The 24835-nt window shown below is 52.8% G+C and overlaps 1 protein-coding gene across 2 annotated transcripts in view; it reads left to right on the top strand.

Annotated features, from left to right (window-relative positions):
* The window catches only part of TSPAN15 (tetraspanin 15), a 46383-nt gene that overhangs the window by 7580 nt on the left and 13968 nt on the right, over window positions 1-24835 (top strand). Inside the window, exons 2-5 of one of the 2 annotated variants that reach the window (XM_057308706.1) lie at window positions 17204-17309; window positions 17887-17998; window positions 19502-19687; window positions 20923-20997. In XM_057308706.1, coding sequence (XP_057164689.1) covers window positions 17293-17309; window positions 17887-17998; window positions 19502-19687; window positions 20923-20997 — 390 coding nt within the window. In that variant the 5' untranslated portion in view covers window positions 17204-17292. The remainder of the gene's footprint in view (window positions 1-17203; window positions 17310-17886; window positions 17999-19501; window positions 19688-20922; window positions 20998-24835) is intronic. The other variant, XM_048219184.2, reaches the window with a different exon arrangement.

Raw genomic sequence — 24835 nt, 5'->3', positions numbered from 1 at the left:
GCTTCTCTCTTCAGCCCAGCACAAGGCCAGGCAAACAGTGGTCCCGGGGCAAAGGCTGGGCAGAACCAAGCCAGAGGCCTGAGTTCCAAGCTGCTGCCCGAGTTCTCTGTGGCCCTGCAGGGAGCATCCTTCCTGGCTGCACAGAAGGCCCCACGGCAGGCCTCTGTCCCTGGGCACGAGGGCGGTCCCATTTGCAGTGTGGGCCCCATCCCCCAGATGGAAAGTCTAATCTGGGGGGAAATCACCGAGTGGTGCTCCTCATCCCCTCAGAATGATGGACATGGTTCCACTGGCCACAGAGTTTGAGAACCAGAGGCAGCTGCTGGAGGGTCTGGCGGATTTCCTCCCCTCTGAAAGTAAGGGGTTGCAACAGGTGCCCTCCGCTGCCCTTGGAAGTTTGGCCCAGCCAGAAGTCCAAGTCATATTCTACCTGTGCCCGGTAACAGGTGACATTCCTGTTCTGAAAGGCTGTAAGAGAAGCCCAAATGTTTTACAGCCCCGCTTGGCAAGCAGTTTCTATGAAACTGCTTTTAGAACCAGGAAGTCCTTCCTGAGAGCCAGCTCACATTCCCCTCCCCTGTTTTACCCTCTTTCTATCAGGCTTTCCTTGCAGAAGGCCCCGGAGAGCACAACCGTGGGCCTGGAGTGCGGCAGGGGCTGGGAGGGGGCGGGGCTGAGGGCGGGGCCTAGGGCGGGGCCGGACGGTAGGCCTCGCCCACGCTAGCCGTGCTCCGCCCCCAAGCCCTATCCGGGTCTCCGCAGTCTTCCCCACAGCCCCCAAGAAGGGAAATCGATTCTCCCTGCTCAGCTGGGCACGCTCTAGTGAGACAACCTGGTGGAGCAGAGAGGGCTTGCGTTTCTTTCCTGAAGCTGCCTCCAGAAATCCCAAGTTTCCTGGGGGCTGCCCCGTAACAGCTGGGTGGCTTACGGCAACAGCCGGTCTGGAGATCTGAAGTCTGAAACCGAGGTGTCACAAGGCTCCTGGACTTCCAGGGGTTCAGGGGAAATCTTTCCCTGCCTCTGCCTCCGCCTCCCTGTGGCCTTTCCCTCTGTGTCTGTGTCTTGGCCCAAAGCTTCCCCTGCCTTTTCTTATAAGGACACTTGGCCTTCGATTTAAGGCACACCCAGGTGGTCAGGAAGCTTTCATCACGAGATTCAGAACCTAATTCTATCTGCCAAGACCCCTTTCCAAATAAGGTCACAGTAGCAAACATGGACATACCTATTTTTTTGGTGGGAGGGTGGGGTGGGGTGTGGGACCACCAATCCACCGCGGAGCTCAGCGGTCAGAAATCGAGTTTCCATCCTTCCACTGACTGGTCACTAGCTCATCACCATGACCCCAGACAAATCCATCTCACCTGTCTGGGACTGTTCCCATCCGGGAAATGGGGGCTAGACAACCACTGGCCATGTGTCTCCTGCAGGGGGCAGAACTGCAGATCGCGAGTTCACAACCAACATTCCAAACAGGATGCCCATGCATCAGTAGTTGTCAAGCTGAAGACATAATCTAAGGGGGGGAAGCCCCAAAGTCACCTCCCGAGTGTGAATCCCTGACTCACAAAAACAGTCCTCTGGTTGAAGAGAAACTTCTTAAGTTACAAAGTTAACTACAGAGAAGTGTTACCTTTAGAACAGGTGAAAGAATGTTTGTAAAGATAACCAAAAGGAAAGCCAAATTCTAGAACTCGAGGACCACCCGCCACTCCCCAGGTACATCCCGGTCCCCTGGAGAAGCGCAGCCTCCTGAGCGATCTCCCTCACGCCCAGGCTTGGTGGTCTCCGCAGGCTCCACCGGCCCTTCTCACCGGGGCTGAGCCTGCCGACTCCCTCCTCCAACCCCAGCTAGCCCTGCTGTCCTGTCCCGGACCAGCACCAGCAGCAAGCCTCTTCCAAACGGTGCACTGACTCCCAGCGCACAGACACTGCCCAGATTGTCCAGGGCGCTGGGGAAGCTTCACGCATCACTCTGGATTCACACGGAGAGAAAGGCTTGGAAACCCGGCCAGTCGGGTCCGAGTTCCCTCACAGGCACCACCAGAGCTGCGCTTCCGCTCCAGGCTGCCCATGAGAATCACCTGGGACGTTTAAAAAGTAGAGCTGCCTTGGTCCCACCTCATACCTACTGTATCAGCTCCGAAGCTGGGGCCTGGTGTGTACTTGCAAAATCCTCCAGGGCCAGAAGCCTGAAGCCGCAGTCGAGGTCCACTGATCTAGAAAGTCCTTTTGACCCCAGGAAGTGACCCAGACTCAGAATTTGGCACCAGCCCCAGAAGCCAGCATCCCACTCCACTCCAGCGAGGGGACTTGGCCCCACTCTGCAATGGGGTGGTCCTGGGGGCTGGCCTCTGCCCTCTGCCCTCTGCCCAGCGCAGCACCTGGCCTGCTGTGGGTGCACAGGGACTGAGTGCCTGGCCTCAAGCACCACCGTGGTCCCACCATGCTGCACCCGGCACAGCCCATACTCTGGTAAGAGACTGGAAACAGCACGGAAAGCCCATGTGACTGTCCCAGGCCACGCACAGTATCCTGGGAGGGGCTTCCAGCAGCCCTGAGAGTAGCTGGTTCTGGCTCTCCCAGCAGGAAGGAGGGGGGCTCTGAGCCCCTGAGTCCTGACGAGGCCAAAGCTGTTTCCCTTCTTCCCCTCCATGCAAATATTTACTTCCCTGCAGCCCAAGATGCAAATGCCTCCCTGGGTGAGAAAGTCCCCTTTGGAAAAAAGTAAATACAACACAGCAGGCACTTTCCACAGTGAATAGCTCTGGTCTCTGGATGGATGCAAATGGCGGGTTGTGCCAGTTGCTTCCCTGGTAGGGGCCTCAGTTTCCTCAGCTGTAAAATGGAACAGTGCGTCTGCCTGGCTCACACGGTTGTTCTGAGGATCCAAAGAGCTGGAACAGTGCTGGTGAGGCAGGCACCCGATGGCGTCCCTCCCGTGCCCTCCGGCACCCCCTGACCAACACCCCTGGGGCGCAGGGCTCCTGCCCGGTGATGCCAGCGCCCAGCACTCTGCTGATGCCTGCTGCAGGCACTGCCCCATCTGCCTGGCCCCCGTGGGACGTACAAAGTTCTCCCCTTCCCACGGATAAGGAAACTGGGGCCCGGAGAGTTGTGGCTGACCTGTCCATGGTCACGCAGCCCGTCAGTCTCGCGCCTCACCCATCATCCACGTGATCTTCCCCTGATCTGCTACCCAAGGGGCCCAGCCTTCCCCGGGGGTGCGTCTGACCTCCGTGTCCAGCCATTGCCCCTCTGCTGTGAGCGCCCTCTCTTGAGGCTCCTGTGCGCTCCTCTCTGCCAGGCCTCCTCGTCCTTCAAGCCCCCTTCCTACCTCTTCCAAGTCGTCCCTGATGCTCCTCTATAATCCGGGCCGCCCAACGGGCCAGGAACCCGCACGTGACTTCTGGCAGCTGCTGCCCATGTTAGCTTCCATCCTCCTCACGGGCTGACCCTCTAGGTGGGGGAGATGACACCTTCGTCTTCTCTGTTCCCCCTCTGGCCCAGGCCTAGCCTAGAGCTGGACAAATGTCCCACATTGAGTCCCAAGGGCTGCAGAGGGCACCTGTTGCAACCCTTTCCTTTCAGAGGGGAGGAAATCCGCCAGACCCTCCAGCAGCTGCCTCTGGTTCTCAAACTCTGTGGCCAGTGGAACCATGTCCATCATTCAGAGGGGATGAGGAGCACCACTCGGTGATCTCCCCCCGGATTAGACTTTCCATCTGGGGGATGGGGCCCACACTGCAAATGGGACTGCCCTCGTGCCCAGGGACAGAGGCCTGCCGTGGGGCCTTCTGTGCAGCCAGGAAGGATGCTCCCTGCAGGGCCACAGAGAACTCGGGCAGCAGCTTGGAACTCAGGCCTCTGGCTTGGTTCTGCTCAGCCTTTGCCCCGGGACCACTGTTTGCCTGGCCTTGTGCTGGGCTGAAGAGAGAAGCCAGCCCTGTCCCTGTCCCTGTCCCTAGAGAGGCTGTCACTCCCTGAGTGCTAGCAGAGAGCTCAGGGCAGCTGCCGACATTGTGATGGGGCGGGGCCAACCAGCGTTCCCAGGAGGCTCTGGCGGGGACACTGAGTCAGCAGTAGATGGACAGTTGGGCTCTGGGCTCCTGTAGGCGTGGCAGTGGCCACTTGACTCTTTGCATCCCCAAGAAGGGGGAACTCATGATCAGAGCAGAAATAAGAGTAGGACAGGAGTTGTGGAGGGACCCCCAGTCCCTGTGACAGGAGTGGGGCCTGTTTGTCCCCATCTTCTTTCTCCCCTGTGGACTTCTCTGGGGCTGGCCTCTCTTAGAACCGAACTTTCCTTTTTGCAGTCGAGAAGCCCTCCATGCTCCCCTCTGTCCAGTCTGCTCGTGCCTTCTGGATGCTCCGGTTTTGTCCTTTTAAAGCTAACAATCGATGAGCCCCCCCCCCCCCCCCGTTTGCTAGACATTCTCTCATTTACTCGGCCAGCCACCGTAAGAGGCAACATTATCATTGCCCCGCTCTACACTGAGGTAAAGAGAGGCCCAGAGAGGTTAGGGAACTTGCAAGGAAATGCCCAGCCTCACTCTCCTCGGTTCCTTTCTGTCTCAGGGTCTTTTCCTTGGAAGAACATTTCCTTTTTGGGGACTTGGGCTGTTTGCGGGGGTTGTTGGTTCATTGGCTAGGTTACTTAGGTAGCCATCTAACATTTCCGAGGCACTTGGGGGCCCTCCAGTTCTCCCCGAGGCTCTGTCAGAGGAGCAGGGGCCCTGGCGGCATGGGGAGCAGCTTCCCAGGACTCCCGCAGGGAGGTGGGCTGATGCCGCCCCTTGTGGGACAGGAGGGAGCTGCCCGAAGCGGCACAAGGCCCTGGGGCCCAGCTCTACATCGGGCTCCCTGGAACGGCAGGAAGACAGAAAGGGAGCTGGCATCCCTGTCCTCAGTATCCATCACAGTCCTTTTAATTTTTCCGTCAGGAGAGGGCATGCTAGGGCGTGAGAACTCTTGTTCCTGATGAGGGAGGATAGCTTGTGGTGGTGGGAGCACTGGCCTGGGCGTCTGGAGACCCAGGTCACAGCTGCTGTCCGATGGCTAAGATGCTGTGTGACCTCGTGGGAGTGACAGCCTCTCTCTGGGTCTCACATTCCCATCTGCAGACTAAGGGGGTTGGGCCAGGGCAGCATCCATCTGCTTATTCCTGGTGGTTCACAAGAAGCTTTCAGGCAGTCCCTGGGGCAACAGTTTAAAATGTCATAGATATGGGGCGCCTGGGTGGCACAGCGGTTAAGCGTCTGCCTTCGGCTCCGGGCGTGATCCCGGTGTTATGGGATCGAGCCCCACATCAGGCTCTTCTGCTGGGAGCCTGCTTCTTCCCCTCCCACTCCCCCTGCTTGTGTTCCCTCTCTCGCTGGCCGTCTCTAATAAATAAATAAAATAAAATGTCATAGATATGCATGAAGTGTGATAAGTGCGGAAGAAAAGAATTACTATCTCAAATCTACGATTTTGTAGGTATTGGTAGGTTAGGTCAGGATCATGTTTGTTTTACTAAGAAAAAGCCAATTTAAAGAAACATAATGGCACCCCCTGGTCAGCTGTAAGCCCTTAACATAGTCTTTGTATCTGCTGACTTTTAAGGGAAAAAAATGGGGATTTTCACTACGTGTTAGAGCACCTTAGAGTTTCCAAAGGAGTTTCCCTGTCTCCCGGGGTCCTCTGAGTGACCATCGGGCAGGCGTTAGCATTCCTGGTTAATGGCAGAGGACACCAGCGCTCGGAGAGGCAAGTGGCCTGTCTAAGGTCACACAGCTCCTAAATGGCGGAGGGCCTCCGGCCGGCGAGCACTCTTTGCCAGGTCACACCAGCCCAGCCTCAGGGAGTGGCCGGTCGGGCGGCCCCCACCTCCTCTCACTGCTGGCACTTGGTACCGGGGCTTCGTGGTGCTGGTTTGTGGTGTGTGTGTGCTCTCGTCCTGATTTTCTTAAAGCAGAGGAGGAGAAAATTGAGGGTGTAGAGTGACTCCCTTCTGCCTTCGCTCTCTCCTGTGCACAGGGAGGAGCGTGTCCTGAAGCCTCGGGGCCCCGTTTTCTAGTAGGCTTTCTTGGATGTATAATTGGTAGGTTCCCACTCTAACCTATATTTAGCCCCGGTTAGCAGTTAGCAGACATCTGGTGAGGGCATTAATTCTAGGCCACAGGAAGCTGCCTGGCCCCGGCCTCTGGTGACAGGCCCCTGGCTGTGGCCACGGAGACTTCCCAGGCCAAAGGGGAACTCAGACCTGTAAACAGGCTTCCCCTGGGGAAAAAATGGAACTTGGATCTTGCCGGCTTTCTCAACTTTTTATTGTAAAAAGATGAAAACATAGAGAGAAGGTGAAGGAAAGGCACAAGGGACACTCAGATACCCATCGACCAGAATGGAGACGTTCGGCCATGTCAAAGTAAGTTGCAGACATTATGACAGTTCACTCCAAAGAGCCCAGGGTGCATCTCCTAAAGAAGAGGAAAAAAAGAACATTCTTGGCTATAACCACCATTATCAGGCCTAGGGAAATACAAAGTCCATATTAAAATTTCTCCAGTCCTCCCTAAAATATTTCTCAGAGTGCATTAAAAAAAAAAATCTGGAGAGATCTCCAATGCTGGAGAGTTCCTGCATTGCCTTGAATCTCATTTGGACAAAAAAGGTCCCAGAGCATCTGAAACATGAGTGGAAATACCTCTGTGTCTCTGAACGTTATGTGTTCTGGAGGCCTGGGAGGACGACTGTGTGTCCCCTGCCTGCCCTTGCCTGATCCACCAGGACCTACTGGGGCCTTGCCCTCTGCTTGCTTAGGGAAGTTCACCAAGTGGATAGGAGGGCCTTGCTGCGCCTGGGTATTGATGTGATGCAGGGGTCGTGGGGGTCCCCAGACCGGGGACTCCCTGAGTGTCCGCCCTGACCACCAGCCGCACATGCCGGGCCCTGTGCCAGGCCCTGGGGGAGGTGCCGGAGGGAGCTGCACAGGCCAGGGCCGGCCGCCCACAAGCCCTGGCGTCACTGGATCGGGGACGCTCCTCGAACAGCCAGTGTGTACGAGCAGGTTTTCGGGGAGTCCGTGTGCCCACGGATAGGTGGGACGTGGTCTTTGGTTCCCTGGCTGGGATGCTTCGGGGAGGGTCGGGGTGGGGCAGGAGAGGCCCTTTCTCTCTTGCAAGCTGGAGAGCCCCCGTTGCCAGAGAAGCCTCGAATCAGTAGGTCCGAAACCACGTTGTGAGAGGGGGAATGAGCTTGAAAAAAAAAATTTTTTTTTAAACCCACAGAAAAGTTGAAAGAAGAGTTTAAAGAACACCTGCTTGCCTTTGGTTACCGATTGTTAACGTCTCATCTTAACATCTCTCTCTCTCTTTGTCTCTATCAATACAATACTGCTTTGCAAGCTGAGCCGAAAGAAAGCTGCAGGCAGTCTGACCTCATCCTCAGATACTCCAGTGTTCAGCTTTCCAAAAAAGGCTTTCTCCCACATGCTGCCATTGTCCATCTGAAAAAAAAAAATCTCCATAAAATAAAACCTCATCTTATATGCAGTTCCTCTCCACAAATTTCCCCAGTTTTCCCCCAGGCGTCCTTTGGGGTGGATCTTTTACTTGACCAGGATGTGCTCGAGGTTCACACACTGGCTGGGCTGGGACGCGTCTCTGGAATCGCCCAGTCTAGTCACTGCCTGTGATTCCTTTGACGGCTCCGGGCCGGTGACCAGTGGACACCAGCTCTCGGGATTCGCTTCTCGGTTTCTTTGTCCCTGGGCTCAAGCCACTCATTTCCAGTACAAGCGCTGCACGGGGGCTGTGGCAGGAGGTCCGGGATGCTACGTTCATTTGGAGGTGAACGAGGTCCGGCCACCCCACTGCTGGCTGTGCCAAGCCAGCCCGCCAGCCCCCTCCATCGTCAACAGGCATTTCCCCTTGATGACAGATAAGCTGTGGGATGACTCTTTGGGCTATGTGAATATTCTCTTTGATGAAAGCGCTTTTTTTTTTTTAAGGATTTTATTTATTTATTTGAGAGAGAGTGAGAGCGAGAGAGAGCATGAGCAGGGGGCAGGGGCAGTGGGAGAGGGAGACTCCCTGCTGAGCAGGGAGCCCGATGCAGGGGCTCAATCCCAGGATCCCAAGATCATAACCTGAGCCAAGGCAGACACTTAACCAACTGAGCCACCCAGGCGCCCCACGAAAGAACTTTTGAGAGCAAATCTGAGCGTGTGACTCCCTGCTTAAATTATTTCAGCTATTTCCCTATTGTGACTTCAAAATGTATCTTAGGTCTGCCTGCTTCTTGCCCCCTCCCCATGCCTACCCTGGTCCAGGCCACTGCCACCTGGCATCGGGGTGACCGCAGGAAACTCCTGACTGCTTTCCCTCTGTGCCTCCACCCCCCACCCCCAGTCTGTACTCAGCACAGCACTCAGTCCTAGGAACTCTTGTGAAAATCGGGGTCGGTCAGAGGTTCCTCTGTAAGCCTGTGGGCCTCCCCCGCACTCAGAGCGAAGTCTGAGTCTTTTCAGTGGCTTCTGATACTCTACCTGACCTGCTTTGCCCCGCCCCCATGCCCTCTGACCTCATCTCCTCCATGGTCCCCCTCCGTCAGCCCCAGATGCTCTTCTGTGAGCACAGGAGCACATTCCAAGCTCTTGGTAGCTGCTTGAACATCCGTCCATCCATCGAGCGGATGTCAGAGAGCCCTCCCCGACTTCAAGCCTTTGCTCAAACGTCACTTTCCCTGACTAAGCCATTTAAAATGACAGTCTCCTCCCCCAGCCTCCCCAGCCTCCTTTCCTGTTTATTTCCTTCAGAGCGCTTATAACCGTGACATACTGTGTTTTTCTTGTTTGTGTCTCCCCAGCTAGAATGTGAACTCCCCCAAAGCTGGGACCTGTGTGTTTGGTTCGCTGCTATAGCTGTGTTCACTCCCCCCCCCCCCCGCAAATAGCTCGTTCCCCAACTAGCTGCTGTCAGAGTGTGCTCCAGCCATCCCTGGGGGGACCCTTTCAAGGGGTCCCTGAAGTCAAAACTATTTTTATAGTGATACCAAGCTGTTGCTTGCCTTCCCCACTGTCATCCTCCTGCGTGTTCAGTGGCGTATTCTGGGGCACAGGGTGGTGATTATGGCAGCAGGCAGAGCGAGGAGCAGCCAGGAGACCACAGCCATCTTCCTATCAGCCACATGGTGTTAGCAAAAATGTAAAGCTCGGGAATGAACATTTTGGTTTAACCTGAGAGACCTGGCCTTGGTGGTCTGGCCTCTGTGGGCCTGCCTGGCCTCCTCCCCTCCTCCAGCCACCTGTGCTTGGCTCCAGCCGTGCGGACCTGCTGTCCCCCTGGCACCTTCATGGGCATCCAAAACTGCTCGTCCACTTCAGAGATCTTTGCTGTCTATCCCATGCATTAAATGGACTCCATTCAAGCATTACCTTCTCCAGGAGGCCCTCTCAGATTTCACTGGTCTTGCTTGTGAGTTAGCATCTGCTCCTCTCTGGCCCGTCTGCACACTCTGCCGCAGCGGTTCCCTAACTCTGCGGCATTTGCCGGTGTACGGGGGTGTCCTACCAGATTGAGTTCCTTGAGGGCAGGAACTAAGTCTTATCTTTTTATGCCCAGTGCCTGGTACATAGTAGGTATTTAATAAATGTATGTTGAATCAGTGAATGCTGCCTTGGAATTCAGAACAGGGACTCCCCTCTCCCTGAATTATCCTTGGAGCAAAGTGCCTCTGAAAGGGGAAGTGAGGGGCGCCTGGGTGGCGCAGTCATTAAGCGTCTGCCTTCGGCTCAGGGCGTGATCCTGGCGTTCCAGGATCGAGCCCCACATCAGGCTCCTCCGCTGGGAGCCTGCTTCTTCCTCTCCCACTCCCCCTGCTTGTGTTCCCTTTATGCTGGCTGTCTCTCTCTCTGTTAAATAAATAAATAAATCTTTAAAAAAAAAATAAAAGGGGAAATGATTTCTGGCATCTAATTTGGAGGCGTTGGTGTTAGAACAGTATCTCTATCTTTACTGGGGAAGGAGGAATAACATGTCTTGAACACCAGCAACTTTGCATGGCATCCTGCTTTGGGGACAGTGTGGTTCAGCAGGCCACTGGGAACAGGCCCGGGCCCGGAGCACTTTTCATATGGCTTCTGTGGGGAGAGTGTGGTCTGGGAGCTAAGCCACCAAACGTGCTGTGAACTAGTGGAACTAACACATTTGCGGACTTTGAAGTTGTGGAGGTCAAAGATGGGATGTGTGCTGCTGGGTCCGGCCATCGTGCCCTGCACGCAGTCGGTAATAAACACCTGGCATTATTTGTTCAATGGGCATAATTAATACGATGACTGTCAGTACTGGTGAGGGCTTCCCATTGTTGGTTTCATAGGTGATCAGAGGTGGAGAGAGATCCCTATGGCTGGGGTGATCCAGAAAGGCTTCCCAGGGGAGGAGCTTTGAGCTGAGTTTCGGTGGATGGGTATTAGCCCCCTTATACCTTTACGATTTCCAAAAAAACAGTTGGGGTGCGACCCACTGCTGCTGTAGGAGACAGTGCAGGGGTGTGCGCCTTGGTGGAGGCTGGAGTGGGAAGGGCACCTCTGTCTCCTGCAGGGCTTTTTCTCATGCTGAAGCGTGACATTCTGGACCGGGTAAGAAAGCAGGAGGATCCCAGGAGAGGGGTCTTTGGGCCACCCTCCGTCTGCTGATGGCTGGGATTCTAGGTGGGGCTGTCCTTGTATGAGTGTCCATGGACTTCTGGAGCAGTGAAAGGATTTTAGGGCTTGTAGCCAATCCCTTCCCTTTTGGAGCAGGGAAACTGAGGCCCAGAAAAGGGACGGGTCTTGCCCAACGTCACATGGGAGCTGGTGACAGACTGGGATTAAAGTTTCCCCTCACCCCCTATGCTCCTTCCAGTGTATGGTACTGCTCCTTTCCGCCTTTGTCCTTTGAACTCTTTGGAGTCATGAGCCCTGGGAGTGGAAGCAGTTTATGTTCTGTAAGGCCCCGCACATGCCAGGCACCGACCCTTGCGGTCTGATTGCCCCCTCTCCCTTCCAACTCTAGCTCAGGGGCAAAGGGGGAAAGGATGAAGCAAAGGCCACATTTATATAAAAAGCAATTTGATTCATTTTTTCTTAGATAAAAAACTACATCTAATGTTAAAAATAAGAGACATGAAACACTTGGTGTAGAAATAAGCCTTAACTTAATATGGCCAACTCGGCAGGGTGACCCTTGGGAAGCGGTTGCCTGGCCATGGGGCTCAGCGCCCTCTGCACCCCTGCAGGAACGTTCTTCCTCTCTTCCTTTTCCTTCTCCCTCCTGCTGCCCTTCCCTGCCCTACCCACTCCTGTTCAGGCAGCTGCTTCCTTTTTTTTTTTTTTTTAAGATTTTATTTATTTGAGAGAGAGAGAGCACACAAGCAGGGGGAGCAGCAGAGGGAGAGGGAGAAGCAGACTCTCCGCTGAATGGGGAGCCTGACGCAGGACTCGATCCCAGGACCCTGGGATCATGACCTGAGCTGAAGGCAGACGCTTAACTGACCGAGCCCCCCAGGTGCCCTGGCAGCGGCCTCCTTTATGGGTGCCACTTTCAGTAGCCCAGAGGGTCAGGGAGAAGTGAGAGCACAGGAGGCCCCTGCCTACCCACCAAACCTATCCCTGAAGTTCCTCTTGGTTTCACTTTGGGTTGTTTCTGGGAAAAGCCCCAGGCCAGTGGAAGAATCGGGGATGCCTGGCCCAGGACCTGGTGGACACACATATGCTCTAGAAGGCTGCTGGGACCTGAACTGGAGGCCATTGTCTAGGACAAAGCCCCCTTGTCACTCCTGTGAGCCTGTGTCTCCTTTTAAAAGGTCTGAGAGGTGGGGAGGCCTGGGCCACCTTCCCCGCTCCTGCCCACAGCCCACAGCCCTGAGCGGGAGAGCCTTCGCTCCCTGGATGCTCTGTGCTGCAGGGGAAGGCACCCCTGGGCCGGAGGGAGAGGGTAGCCAGTGGTGGTTTGGCACAGGGTGTGCTCCCGCGTGGGCACCCCAGCAGGAAACACCCCCAGCCCCACACTGGAGAGCTCTTCCTCCTGAGGGGCCCCGAGCCCAGATCCCCATCTCCATTCCCCATTCCTCGCCTCTCAGCAGGAGCTCCATCCCTAGGCCTAGGGCACTGCCTGCAGTGACCAGAGCTTGGGGACTTCCTGTCCCTACTGCGAGGCCCACCTGTCCACTGTCCCCCACTGCCAGGCCCACCCATCAAGGATGCATCAGGGATCTATGGCCTTTTGTGCTGATTGGCCTCTGTTAACGAGCCCGCCTGGCAGGGGCCCACCTGGGGCCGAGATCTGGGAAGATAATCACCCAGATGTCATGGGAACACAGCCCTGGGAGCCGGCTTCTGACTCTTTGTCCTGACACAGCGAAGGGATTGGGGGAGAGAGAGGCCTGAGATGGAGGGAAAAGAAAACCAGGGAGTGGGTTGGGTGGAGGTGATTTGCTCTTGACTCCTTTTTCCCTTGGCTCTTTCCCTGTTTTTCAGACGAACCACAAGTCACTCTGATCTGTAGGCCTTGGCAAGCTGTGTTCTGGAATGCGATCACCAGAGTTTCTTCTTTGGGCTTATGGGCATCTGAAGCAATATCACTTCTCAGATTCACTCCTCCAACAGGGGCCAGTGGTCCCTGCACCGTGGAGGAGCCAGTGGTGGGAAGTCAGACTCCCTTGTACCCTTCAAGGCTTGGCTCCCGTGGGCCTTCTCTGATTTCCCAGGAGGAAGTAATTCTGCCTCTTGTCTCAGAATATCCTGATCGGTTATCTGTTTTACCACTTCCCACCTGTGTGTCCCCAAACTTTTCCTAAGGAGAGTCCCAGCTGGGTCAGCTCTTGGTACATGTGCTCGGTACATGCGGGGGGTTCTTGATTAGAAATTCCGCTCTCCGCCCTGGCTGGGTCGAATAGCTGGGGCTGCCGAACGTCCCAGCTCGGCTATCTTGTAGCCTGGAATGTGCTGTGTGCGTGTAGGAGTCTTTGAAATCAAGCTTCTCTAACTGTTGGCCACAGGAGGGGAAGCAAAACTGACTGGGGTGCCCACCTTGCTTCCTAGAGCTTTGTTTTCCAAAGGCCGTGTTTTCCACCCCTGGACCTAGCTGGGGGGCCCTCCGGCCTTCCAGAGGCCTTTCCCCATTTCTGCCCGAAAAGCTTGAAGGGGATGGAGAGCACTGTTCGTAGCGAATAAAGAAGACACGAAGAAGGAATAAAGCCTGCTCGTGGGCAGGAAGCCCCGATAAAGATGTCAGTCCTCCCCAAAGGGATCTAGAGATTCGATGTGATCCAGTCGAACCTCAGTAGGTTTTTTCTTGGAATTTGATTAGGTGACTCTAAAATGTATCCGGGAGAATCAAGATCGAAGGATATCTAGCAACTCTGAAAGAAGACAGGAAGGGAGTTGGCCTTCCAGATGCCCAGACGTGTTATAAAGCTGTCGTTGCTATGATGGGGAGGTTTGTTTGGGGATAACTAGATCGACCGAGGGATGGATAAGAAGCCACAAACAGACCTAAGCCTATGTGGGACCTCAGTGTGTGACTGTGGGTTCACGCCACATCAGCGGGGGCAGAACTGGGTAGTCAACGGTGCTTATTACATCACAAGCGAAAGCGGGCTGTGTCAGAGAGTGTCATGGACCAAGGACTGCAATTAGCCAGGTTCTCTGCACTTGATGTCTGGATTTGGTTAAAAGAAAGATGTCCTGTCCAGGGTCAAGGCAGAGTTGACAGCAAAATGCCAGTGACAAAGGCCAGAGACTGGCTCCTCCTCTGGCAGCAGGAGAGAGCAGCTGCTGCTTTCCCAAGGGGCTGGCTTTGATTTGGGGTTGGGAGGAGCCCCACTCCGCAAGCAGGGGCTGCCTGTGGCAGGGCTGGGGCCAGGGTGGGGGCCCTGGGCTCCAGGACCCGAGAGCTTGGAACTGCCCCATGGTCCTAGAGGGGGGTCTGGCACTCTTCTGGAGGAGACAGAATGGACCCTCTATCAGTCTGGGTTGGGGGCACCGCCAGGGCCTTCTGGGTCTGGCCTGACCCGCTTTCCTTGGGGGCAAGAGGAGTGGGACAACATGAAGTGAGCTTTCTTGGAACAACCGGGAGAAGAGACTGTTTTCTGCCGAATGAGGTCAGTGAAGACGAATCTAACCCTCTCTAGCTAGTGGCTGGATGATTAGGGCCCGTGATTTCTAAATAAGGGTGGTCACTGTGACTTCAGAAAGGAGCGTTGTGGAGAGCGATGAGGGACAGCAGCCAATGGGGGACACTCCAACACAGTGGCCCCTAGCTACCTGCGGTCACGTTTAAATTAATTACAGAGAAAAAAAATAAAAAATGTAGTTCCTTGGGCACACAAGTCATATTTCAAGAGCCGGCTAGCTGCACATGGCAAGTGGCTGCCGGGCCGGACGGTAGCGTCATCATAGAAGCTGCCGTGGGCTGCCCTGCTCTCCTCGGGGTGCCTTTCTGTTTTGCTAGGACATTTTGGACCAGTTCTCTCCAGGTCTTCTCGAAAGGCCTGTCCGGGGGCGCCTGGGTGGCGCAGTCATTAAGCGTCTGCCTTCGGCTCAGGGCGTGATCCCAGGGTCCTGGGATCAAGTCCCACATCAGGCTCCTCCGCTGGGAGCCTGCTTCTTCCTCTCCCACTCCCCCTGCTTGTGTTCCCTCTCTTGCTGACTGTCTCTGTCAAATAAATAAATAAAATCTTTAAAAAAAAAAAAAAAGAAAGAAAGGCCTGTCTGGAAGCCTTAGCGGCAGGTCAGACAGGCCTCAGTGGGGAATCCTGACTCCGCCTCTCCCACGCTCTCACTTGGTTTAGCCGAGGCCCTGGCCTGGGACGTGAGACTGGTCCTTTCTCGGACGCATGAGGGGGTGCGAAGGTTATGGGAGGGGATGCAGGTCTAGCATGTGCGGGCTCCTGCGCGGCATCATCACCCTGTAAATGGCAGCGGGCTTTATTATTTGACAGGTGACAAATGAGGCCCAAAGAGGAGGCGGGACATGGCCAGGAGCACCGAGCTGATAACAGTGGCCCAGAATGCCAGCTCCCATCTCTTGTCTCACCTCTGCTGCTCCTTCCGCACAGGAGACAAGCTGGTACGAGCATGCTGAGGAGAAGGTGGCTGTCTGCCCAGGCACAGGCAGGGTTGGCCTGGGGCAGATGGGCTGATGGATGTGAGGTCCGGATGCAGGGTCCTGCCAACCCCATCTTATTTAGAATCTCACCTGGGCCTTACAGTTTAGCTGCTCCCTACATCCTTTCAAATCTAGAAACTCAGGAAAAGTGCTTTGTTTGGGCCCAACAGAGAACTCGAGTGCCTCATGAGATAGTTCCAGAATGAAGCAGTTCTTGGGACCTTCCGGGAAACACTGACTCCTCCAGCAAGCCCATCCTGATTTACTCATGTTCCCTTCCCCCCCTCCCCCCATACTTCTGTTTGAATCCCCAGCACCCTCTGCACCTCTCCATGGTAGGAACTACAGCTTGCTTCTTACAGACCAGGAAATCGTCACCTTTTTTGTGCCAGAAACATTTCAGCTAGAGATTAGCAAAAGTAAAGATGACTTTTTTCTCCATCTCTAGTTCAAAGACCCACTGAATTCCTTCCACTGGACTGTAGAGGTCATTTCCAGCCTCTCTGACCCCTTTCTTACGCCAGTCTTACCCCATCTAGTCTTGTGACTCCTGTGACCTCCAGGCCTGGAACATAATAGGTGCCTTGTATGTGCCTTTTAGGATGAAAATGGGTCTTGCAGGTCTGCTGTGAGACTGCCCCAGCTGGGGATGAGCCAGCAGATGGGTGGTCAGATGCTTCCCGAAGGAGGAGACACAGGTGCTGGAATGCTTCCCAGGGCCTCCTGTTTCCAGGATCCATATGAAGCTGGACCTCTCTGTGCAGATGAGGAAGCTGGTTCCAAGCTGCTGGGCTCCCCAAGGTCCTACGGGCTGGTTTATGCTGGGCCACAGGGCTCCCCAGCAGCTTGTTGAAGACGGCACAGGGCTTGCAAAGCCTGGGGCTTTGGGCCTGGTCTGGGGGCTGCCAGCGGCATCCCCTCTTTGGCCCCAGATGGGCATGGCCATGTGCCCCCACCCCCAGCCCTGTCTAGCTGCAGCTGCATGACAAATGGGCCATTTGCTTCTGGCTGGGGCTGGAGTGGTCGCCTGCAGCTTTGGGGAAAGGCTATAATTAGCAGAGAGTTCTGGATGGGATTGCATGCTCGCCCTAACAGTTAATTTTATAGTCAGATGCAAACATAAACTGATGTCATGGGAGATGTAAATATCATCGGAAATCTCGAAGTTCCTGGGAGGGGTACGGCTGCCTCTCCCGTGCCCACGGCCCCTTGAGCACTTGAGTGAGGAGCCCAGAGCACCCTGTGCTGTGTGGGAGCCCCCTCAGGGCTTGTTGGGTTGGACCAGGAGAAGCGTGTGTGTGATGGCTCGGTTTACACAGTGCGGGGGGAGTCGAGACGCTTGGGTTTGCGTTTGCCACAGGAGTTTTTCTATGGCTTCAGTGGTCTGGGAATGTTGCAAGGCTGATCAGCGAGGAAAATGCGATGCTTTGCCCCAGGAGGGAGAGCATGCCAAAGGAAGTGTTTCCTGCCAGCAAGGCCATCCTGGAGTGGGTCCCGGGGCTCTAGGGCGCTTGTAAAAATGGAAGAAGCCACTTTATGCCTTTATGGAGAGGGCTGGGGTCAGGTCTGCTCTGGTGTTTTGGAGATGGTTTCCAAAGCAGGCCATCTTAGCCCAGAAGCATAGCCTCAGGCAGGCATGAGCTAGGGGCCGGGAGAAGTTGTCAGGGCCCTGGGCCCTCCTGCCCAGAAGACCTTTTTATTCTTTAAAACAGGAAACACAAAATTCTTAGAAGTATACGGAATCAATTCTGAAAATATTAAGATGTTATCTTGTTGGGTCAGCAACAGCATAAGAAAGACATTTTTCATCAAGACAGAGGATAAAACCCCACCTCTGTCGCCCGCATGTACGCTATGTCCTTGCATACTTAATTCAGTCCCTGCCTGGGCTCTCAAGGCTTCCGGCTGTCTGTCTGTCTGTGTGGGGTCTTTTTGAACCATCATCTTCAGCTTTGGGGTGGAGGGATCTCTAGGCTCTGTGTCCGGTCCAGGGTTGGGGTTGAGCGAGCGATTCCTTAGAGGTCTGGTAATTCGGGGGGGATGGGGCTTTTTTACAAGTTGCTTTGCTCTTGTTCTAGGGGCCCCACGGGGCTTAGGCCGGCCTTGAACAACGATCTCACCTTGTTCTTGGTTTCCGAGTGTGAACTAACCAGATAGCCTCAGGCTGATGTCGCTCTGTCAAAGGTAGATTTTACTTCCTGGGATCACTATCTTCCTGTAGAAAGTATCGTGTGTGTGTGTGTGTGTGTGTGTGTGTGTGTGTGTGTGTGTGTTCTGCCTTATAAATTTAAACATTCACCCAAGTGGGTACTTTTGATGACATCATTTCACGCATGGTTTTCCTGATATGGTCAACTTGTCCCAGGGGCACGGCTTCCTGGCCATCCTCTGTCATCCGGTGTTCTATGTAAGCTCGTTCTGTTTGACTTTCGGCATCCTGGCCACCTGTCAAAGCTTCAGAGAAAGCAGGCAGTTCCCGTTACCCAGGATGGTCTTAGTACTCTCCAGAAGGATGTCAAGGGGATCTATTTTGAGGGCACATTAGAGCCAATTTAAGGCCAGTGAGGAACTGGAGAGGCGGGCTCCTCTGCGTCCTGGCTGTTGACTCTAGGCATCTCACAGCATCCTGTCTGTGTTATCCCTCACTTCCTTTGCTCGGACCTTAGCTGGCTGCACCGCGCGTGGCTCTGGTTACTGTCTCACACCACCTTCTCCTTGGTGGGGAAGCCCAGCCTATCTAACGATGTGTCCTTGCCCTCAGGAAGGTATGGCCCGGAAACTCAGAATCCTCGGACAGGCAGGAGATGGGGTACACAGCGTCAGACTCCAACCCAAGGGAAGTCCGGCGCGCGTCCAGTCAATACACAATGATTGTAAGCACTGACTGTACTTCCTAAATGTCAGGACGGTCGTGGTTGCTGGGGGTGCCCCAAACAGTTGGAAAATCCCTCCTATCATGGAGCTTAGAGCCTCGTGGAGGAAGACAAACAATTACAAAGTAAAAGAAAAAAGCTGCATGTTAAATACTGGTCAGGGCAAAGGAGAAAAATAAAATGCGGAATGGGATCGGGGGTTTCAGGGCTTTTCTACTTTTAAATCAGATGGCCTGGGAAGGCCTCACAAAGCAGATGACAACTGAGCAAAGACAAGAGGGAGGTGAGGGAGTGAGCCATGTGGATGCCAGGAAGAAGAGCATTCTAGGGAGTGGGAACAGCCTGTACAAAGGCCCTGGGGTGGCGCACTTAGTGTGTCCCTCCAGCGTAAGGAGCCCAGTGCTGCGAAAGCTGAGTGAGGAAGGGAAGGAAGTGAGAGGGGAGCTCAGACAGGTCGTGTGGGCCTGTCGTCTGTGGTTAGGGCTGTGGCTTTCATTCTCGGCGCACAGAGAACCAGCCTGCTCTAATTAGGGTTTGCCTGGTCACTCTGGTGTGGAGAATGGACTGAAGGGAGCCAGTCAGGACACTCCAGTGGGATCCCAGGGCGGCAGTGTAGCCCCAGACGTGTCTGAGGCTTGGGAGTGGTGTCAGCTGATAAAACTCCCCGAAAATTTAGTAGGAGACTTTAAGGCTGAGAGACAGAGGGGCCCTCCAAGGGCTTCAGGACCTGGTTTTTCCTGACACAGTGCTACTCAGCTATCTTCCCACTGTTGGGAAAGTTGATTAACAAGGAATTTGACTTAAAAATCCCCTCAAAATTCCTCCTGCGCCAACCTTCCACCTTCCCGACGGTCCTCCGGCAAATACGGTCCACAGTTAGGGTACCACGCACAGCACCTCTGAAATATCCCCGGGCTGACCTGCCCACGTAGCAGGCCTCACAGTGGCCCCAGGTTCACCGGTGCTTTCCTCTAAACAGGGTCTGTGCCAATTTGCTCGGGTTGCCGGAGCCAAGTGCCACAGCCCGTGTGGCCTCAACCACAGAAATTCACTTCCTCACAGCTCTGGGGGCTAGAAGTCCAAGACTAAGGTCTGGCAGGGTTGGCTTCTCCGGAGGCCTCTGTCCTTGGTGTGTAGATGGCCTCCTTCTCCCTGTGTCCTCACGTGCTCTGCCCCCTGTGTGTGTCTGTGGCCTAATCTCTTCTTCTTATAAGGACACCAGTCCTATTGGAGTCAGGCCCACCCATATGACCTCATTTTCACTTAATTACCGCTTTAAAGACTCTGTCGCCAAATATAGTCACGATCTGAGGTTCTGGGGGCGGGGGGGTCAGGAGTGCAGCGTACGAACTTTGGGGGAGCACCACGCAGCCCATGGCAGGTTCCATCATGTACGGCGAGCCCCCCCACGGCAGGCACCGTAGCCCCCGGATGAACTCTTTGTAGGATAATCAAGTGGCTGTCAGTCCTTCCTCTCTCTCACTCCCTGCTTTCTTGCTGCAGCTGATCGGAGCCCTGGTCTTGTCGGTGGGGATCTACGCAGAGGTGGAGCGGCAGAAATATAAAACCCTCGAAAGTGCCTTTCTGGCCCCGGCCATCATCCTCATCCTCCTGGGGGTCATCATGTTCATTGTCTCCTTCGTCGGCGTGCTGGCTTCCCTCCGAGACAACCTGTGCCTCCTCCAAGCGGTGAGTGGGCCCCACGTACCCCTTGGCGGGGGGCGGGGGGGGTCCTTGGAGTCCCCCAGAGAGCTGGGGAGACAGACCCTGGGGCCCTTGGCAGCCCATTTTTTTCAGTCCTTGCCTCAAACCAGACGTTCTAGAGGGTTCCTGGATCAGCCTACCTGTTCACATTGTGCCAGGAGAGCCCAAGCCCCCTCCACTTTTGCCTGTCAAGGCTGATTTGAATACTGTGCTTATTTGAACCCCGTGTTGGTCTGGCCTCTCAGTACAGGGGGAGAAACCACACTGGAATGAGAGCAAGCAAACCCCAAAAACGTGGGCAGTGAGTCACTGGCTCACGTAAGCAGCAAACGCACACTGGGACCAGGGGTTTAGATGGCGCCGTTGGGCTCTCTCTCTTTTGCCACCTCCCAGTCCTCACGCTCTCTTTGCAATGGTCACCAGCAGCCTCAGGCCAAGCGAGTCCTTACAGCTCCAGATCCAGGGAATCTTTCCTGGTAACCTCTGGCCAAAGCCCCAGGACTCCGATGGGCCTTCTCGGGCCAAGTGCCTGCCCTGGGGTCAACCCCACCTGGCCCCCTTTCCGTGAAGTGAGGACTGGCTCCCCAAAGCTGGGGGGACGGGGTTGGCAGGTCCGCTCACTCTGCACCCACGTGTGTGTTTGCCCTCCCTGTCCCCCCTCACATGGGAAGCTCCTAAAAGCCCGTACAAGCAGGGTATTGGTGCTGCCTGAGGCTGGAAGTTGCTGGCATCAGTTTGGACAATGGCTGCCCTGTGATAAGGGGCAGGGGAGGGGGTGTATATCCCTCAAGCCTCAGACATCGCGTCACCCACTCCGGGGGTCTGGGAAGTCGCTTCTGAGGGGCTCTGCGGGCAGAGCTGGAGATGCTGCCCCAGCCTGCCCATCAGGCCAGGCCTGCCTCTGGGTCAGCTGCTGTGAGGACCCGCTCTCGTCACGGCGGTGCCGGTGTGGGAGGGGGTGTTTTTCCACCCAGACTCTGCTGAGGGCTCCTGAGACAAACCTCAATGGCAGTCTGGCCCGGACAGCTGAGTCACCCTTCCTGACCACTGACTGGCTCCAGAGATGGGGTTTCCCGGGGAATATCTGCCCGCATCCTGTGTCCTCACAGGAAGAAGGAGCAGGAGGCCCAGGAGCCAGGAAGAGCTCCCGCAGACTTGACCTCGGAGCAAATGGCGCTTCTCTTGCCCCTCTAGGTGAATCTCTGAATTTTGTTTTTCAGTTTATGTACATCCTTGGGATTTGCCTCATAATTGAGCTCATTGGTGGCGTGGTGGCCTTGATCTTCCGGAACCAGGTGGGCCTCTGGCGCAGGTGTCAGCCACACGTGTGCTGAGCTCCCACCGTGCGTGCCTTGGGCTATAAACTAGGGGTGTGCGGAGAGGAGGGTAGATAATTCCTTGTGGAACGTCATTCTGCTGGGGAGATGGGCACTGAACAGGTAGACCAGAGAACAATAACACACAACTGGTGACAGGTGAGTGCCTGGGGCAGAGGAGGGAATGAGGAAAGAATGAAAAGGAACCTATCAGGTGAGGCTCAGGGGGGACGGAGGTCCAGGCAGAGGGAACCACTGAGGCAGAAAGAAGCTTGGCAGGTCTATGGACTGGTGTGCAGGCTGCTGGGCTGAAGCAGGTGAGTGACAGGGAGGGACAGAAGGCGAAGTCGGAAGGGCCACCAGGGCAGATCTCGTAGGTCCTCGTAGGCCATGGTTAGGGGGCTCGGAATTTTTTCTAAAGGTAGTAGGAAGCCTTGGAGAGTTTTATGGGGAAGGGATGTGATCTGACTTACAGTTTGCTCACTACTGAGTGGAGAATGGACAGTAGGGAGGCAGGGGGATTTATTCTTTTGCATGTGGATATCCAGTTTTCCTAGCACCATTTAAGAGACTATCTTTTTCCTATTGTGTATTCTTGGCATTTTTATAGAAAATCAGTGGGTATGACTGGGTTTACTTCTATGATCTCTATCCTGTTCTATTGATCTATATGTTAGGGGTATTTTTTTTTTTTTGGTCAATACCATACTATTTTGATAACTATAGCTTTATAATATAGTTTGAAATCAGAAAGTGTGATGTCTCCAGCTTTGCTTTTTGTGCTCAAGACTGCTTTAGCTTTTTTGGGATCTATTGTGGTTCCTTACAAATTTTAAGATTTTTTTTTCTCTTTCTGTGAAAAAATGTTACTGGAATTTTGATAGGTATTACATTAAATCTGTAGATCACTTTGGGTAGTAGGAACAGTTCAGTAATATTAATTCTTTCAAAGAACAAGGGATATCTTTCCTTTTATTTGTGTTGTCTTCAATTTCTTTCATCAGTGTTTTGTGATTTTCAGTATATAGATCTTTCACTTCTTTGGTTAAATTTATCCCTAAATAATTTATTCTATCTGTTGCTATTGTACGTGGGTTTGTTAATTTATTTTTTGGATAGTTCGTTGTTAGTGTATAAATGCAACTGATTTTTGTATGGTGATTTTTGTATTCTGCAACTTTACTAAATTCATTTATCAGTTTTAACAGATTTTTGTTGGAATCTTTAAAATTTCTTCCTTTCTTTCTCTTTCTTTCTCTCTTTCTTTCTTTCTTTCTTTCTTTCTTTCTTTCTTTCTTTCTTTCTTTCTTTCTTTCTTTCAGTAGGGTCCATGCCCAGCTTGGAGCCCAACAGGGGGCTTGAATTCACGACCCTGAGATCAAGACCTGAGCTGAGGTCAAGAGTTGGACGCTCAGCTGACTGAACCACCCAGGCAACCCTGGGGTCTTTAAGATTTATATATATAAGATCATGTTCTATATATAAGATCAAGAAAATTTTACTTCCTTTATGATTTGGATGACTTTTTTTTTTTTTTTTTTTTACTTCTTTTTCTTGCCTAAGTTCCTTGCTCTGGCTTAGGATTTCAGGACTATGTTGAATAGAAGTAGTGAGAGTGGACACTTGTCTCTTCCTGATCTTAAAGGAAAAGCTTTCACTTTTTTTACCATTGAGTATGATGTCAGCTGCAGGTTTATTATGTATGGCTTTTGTGATATTGAGGTACATTCTTTCTATACCTAATTTGTTGATCATTTTTGTCAGAAAAGGATAATTGAATTTTATCAAATGCTTTTTTTGCATCTATTGAAATGATCATATGATTTTTGTCCTTCATTGTTATTGTGGTGTATCACATTGATTGATTTGCAGCTGTTGAACCATCCTTGCATTCCAGGGATAAATCCCACTTGATCATGGCTATGATGCTTTTAGTGTGCTGTTCAATTTGGTTTGCTAATATTTTGTTGAGGATTTTTACAGCTATGTTCATCAGAGATATTAGCCTATAATTTTCTTTTCCTGTAGTGTCTTCGTTTGGCTTTGGTATCAGAAGAGTGCTGGCCTTGTATTGACTTTGGAAACATTTTCTTCTCTTCAATATCTTGGAAGAATTTGAGAAACATTAGTATTAATTATTCCTTAAATGTTTGGTAGAATTCACCAGCGAAGCCATCTGACCCTAGAGTTTTATTAGTTTACCAGTTCCTGACCTGTTATTGGTCTGTTCAGATTTTCTATTTCTCCATGACTCATCCTTGGTAGGTTGTATGTTTCTGGAATTTATCCATTTCTTTTCAGTTACCCACTTTGTTGGTAGATAATTGTTCATCGTAGTCTCTTATGATCCTTTGTATTTCTGTGGTGTCAGTTTTGGTGTCTCCTCTTTCATATCTGCTTTTATTTATTGGAATTGTCTCTTTTTTTCCTAGTCTAGCTAAAGGTTGTCAATTTTATCTATGTTTTTAAAAAATCAACTCTTAATTTTGTAGGTATTTTCTATTGTCTTTCTAGTCTCTATTTCATTTATATCTGCTCAGATCTTTGTTATTACCTTCCCTCTACTAACTTGGGGCTCAGTTTGCTCTTCTCTTTCTGCTTTCTTGAGGTGTAAAGTGAGATTTTTCATTCAAGGTCTTTCTCTTTTTTCTTAAGGTAAATGTTTACTGCTATAAACTTTCTTCTAAGAACTAAGGTTTTTGTTTTTGCTTTTGCTGCATCCCCAAAGTTTGGTATGTTGTTTCCATTTTCATTTGTCTCAAAATATTCTTTTATTTCCCTTTTTCTTTGTCCCATAGTTGTCTTTTCAATCTAGTGTCACTACCTGCTCCTCCCTTTTCCCCTTTTCTGCCTTTCAGATCATCCTCTCTGAGCTGGAAGATCAGGGTATTGGTTCACATCTCCGCAGCCCGAGGGGAGAGAAGTGTTTATTTCATATGTCTGTGGGGTTGCGTTTCTGTGCAGTCATTGGGCTCCCAGCCAGCCTATGGCTTTCCAGAGGTTTTGTTTTAGTGCTTTCTTGCTGGAGCCCAGGTCCAGGTTGTGGTCAGCAGCATCGGTTGTTTTAGTAAACAATCCCCTAAATGAGGAGCAGTTCTTGTTTCCAGCGTGCTCTCACAAAGGTGGGCTGGTTTGTCATTGTCTAGTCCCCTATGGGTCAGTAGCAGCCATGACACCCACCGCTCCTTCCAGCCGGGGGCCTGAGCTCTCTCGTCCTCACAGCTGAGGGTGCCATGGGCCGAGGTCGGGGCTGAGAATTTCTCATTATCTCATTATACCCAAAGCCTGAGGATTGGACGGGGTGTTCCCTCACTGGGTTCTGTCAGGGGAGGATCTCTGTATGCAGCACAGGAAGGACCCTCACTGTCAGGGCTCTCGGCTCTTCGGAGGCTCATCGTGAGCCGTGTTCTCATATGCCTGTGATACATAATTCAAAATAACTGAAAAATGAGACATACAACTATAAATGCAGTAAGATCTCCACCATGAAAAAAATAGGCCTGGAAAAATCTGGAAGAAATAGAACTCTTACATATTAACTCTTATTTCCTCTGAGGGGTGGGGCTAGGGTAATTTTTATTTTCTCTTTGATATTTTTTCCCCTGGCTCCCAAATTTTCTTTTTCTTATAATCATAGGGGAAAATACCATATACAGAAAAATAATGTCCTTTCTAACTCTAACGTAAAATATGAGACTGGCCAATGCTGAGGATGGCTGTTGACAGAACCAGGAAGGGGCTGTGTAAGGTGGAGAGGAAAGGTGGGGAACAGTGAAGGTCAGCTGCCAGGAGGAGGTGAGTCCCCAGTTCCATTTTC

The sequence above is a fragment of the Ursus arctos genome, unplaced genomic scaffold, assembly GCF_023065955.2.
Source record: "Ursus arctos isolate Adak ecotype North America unplaced genomic scaffold, UrsArc2.0 scaffold_7, whole genome shotgun sequence".
In the NCBI taxonomy this organism is placed as follows: domain Eukaryota; kingdom Metazoa; phylum Chordata; class Mammalia; order Carnivora; family Ursidae; genus Ursus; species Ursus arctos.
The sequence above is the reverse complement of the archived record's forward strand: the minus strand, read 5'-3'. Positions and strand labels throughout refer to the sequence as shown.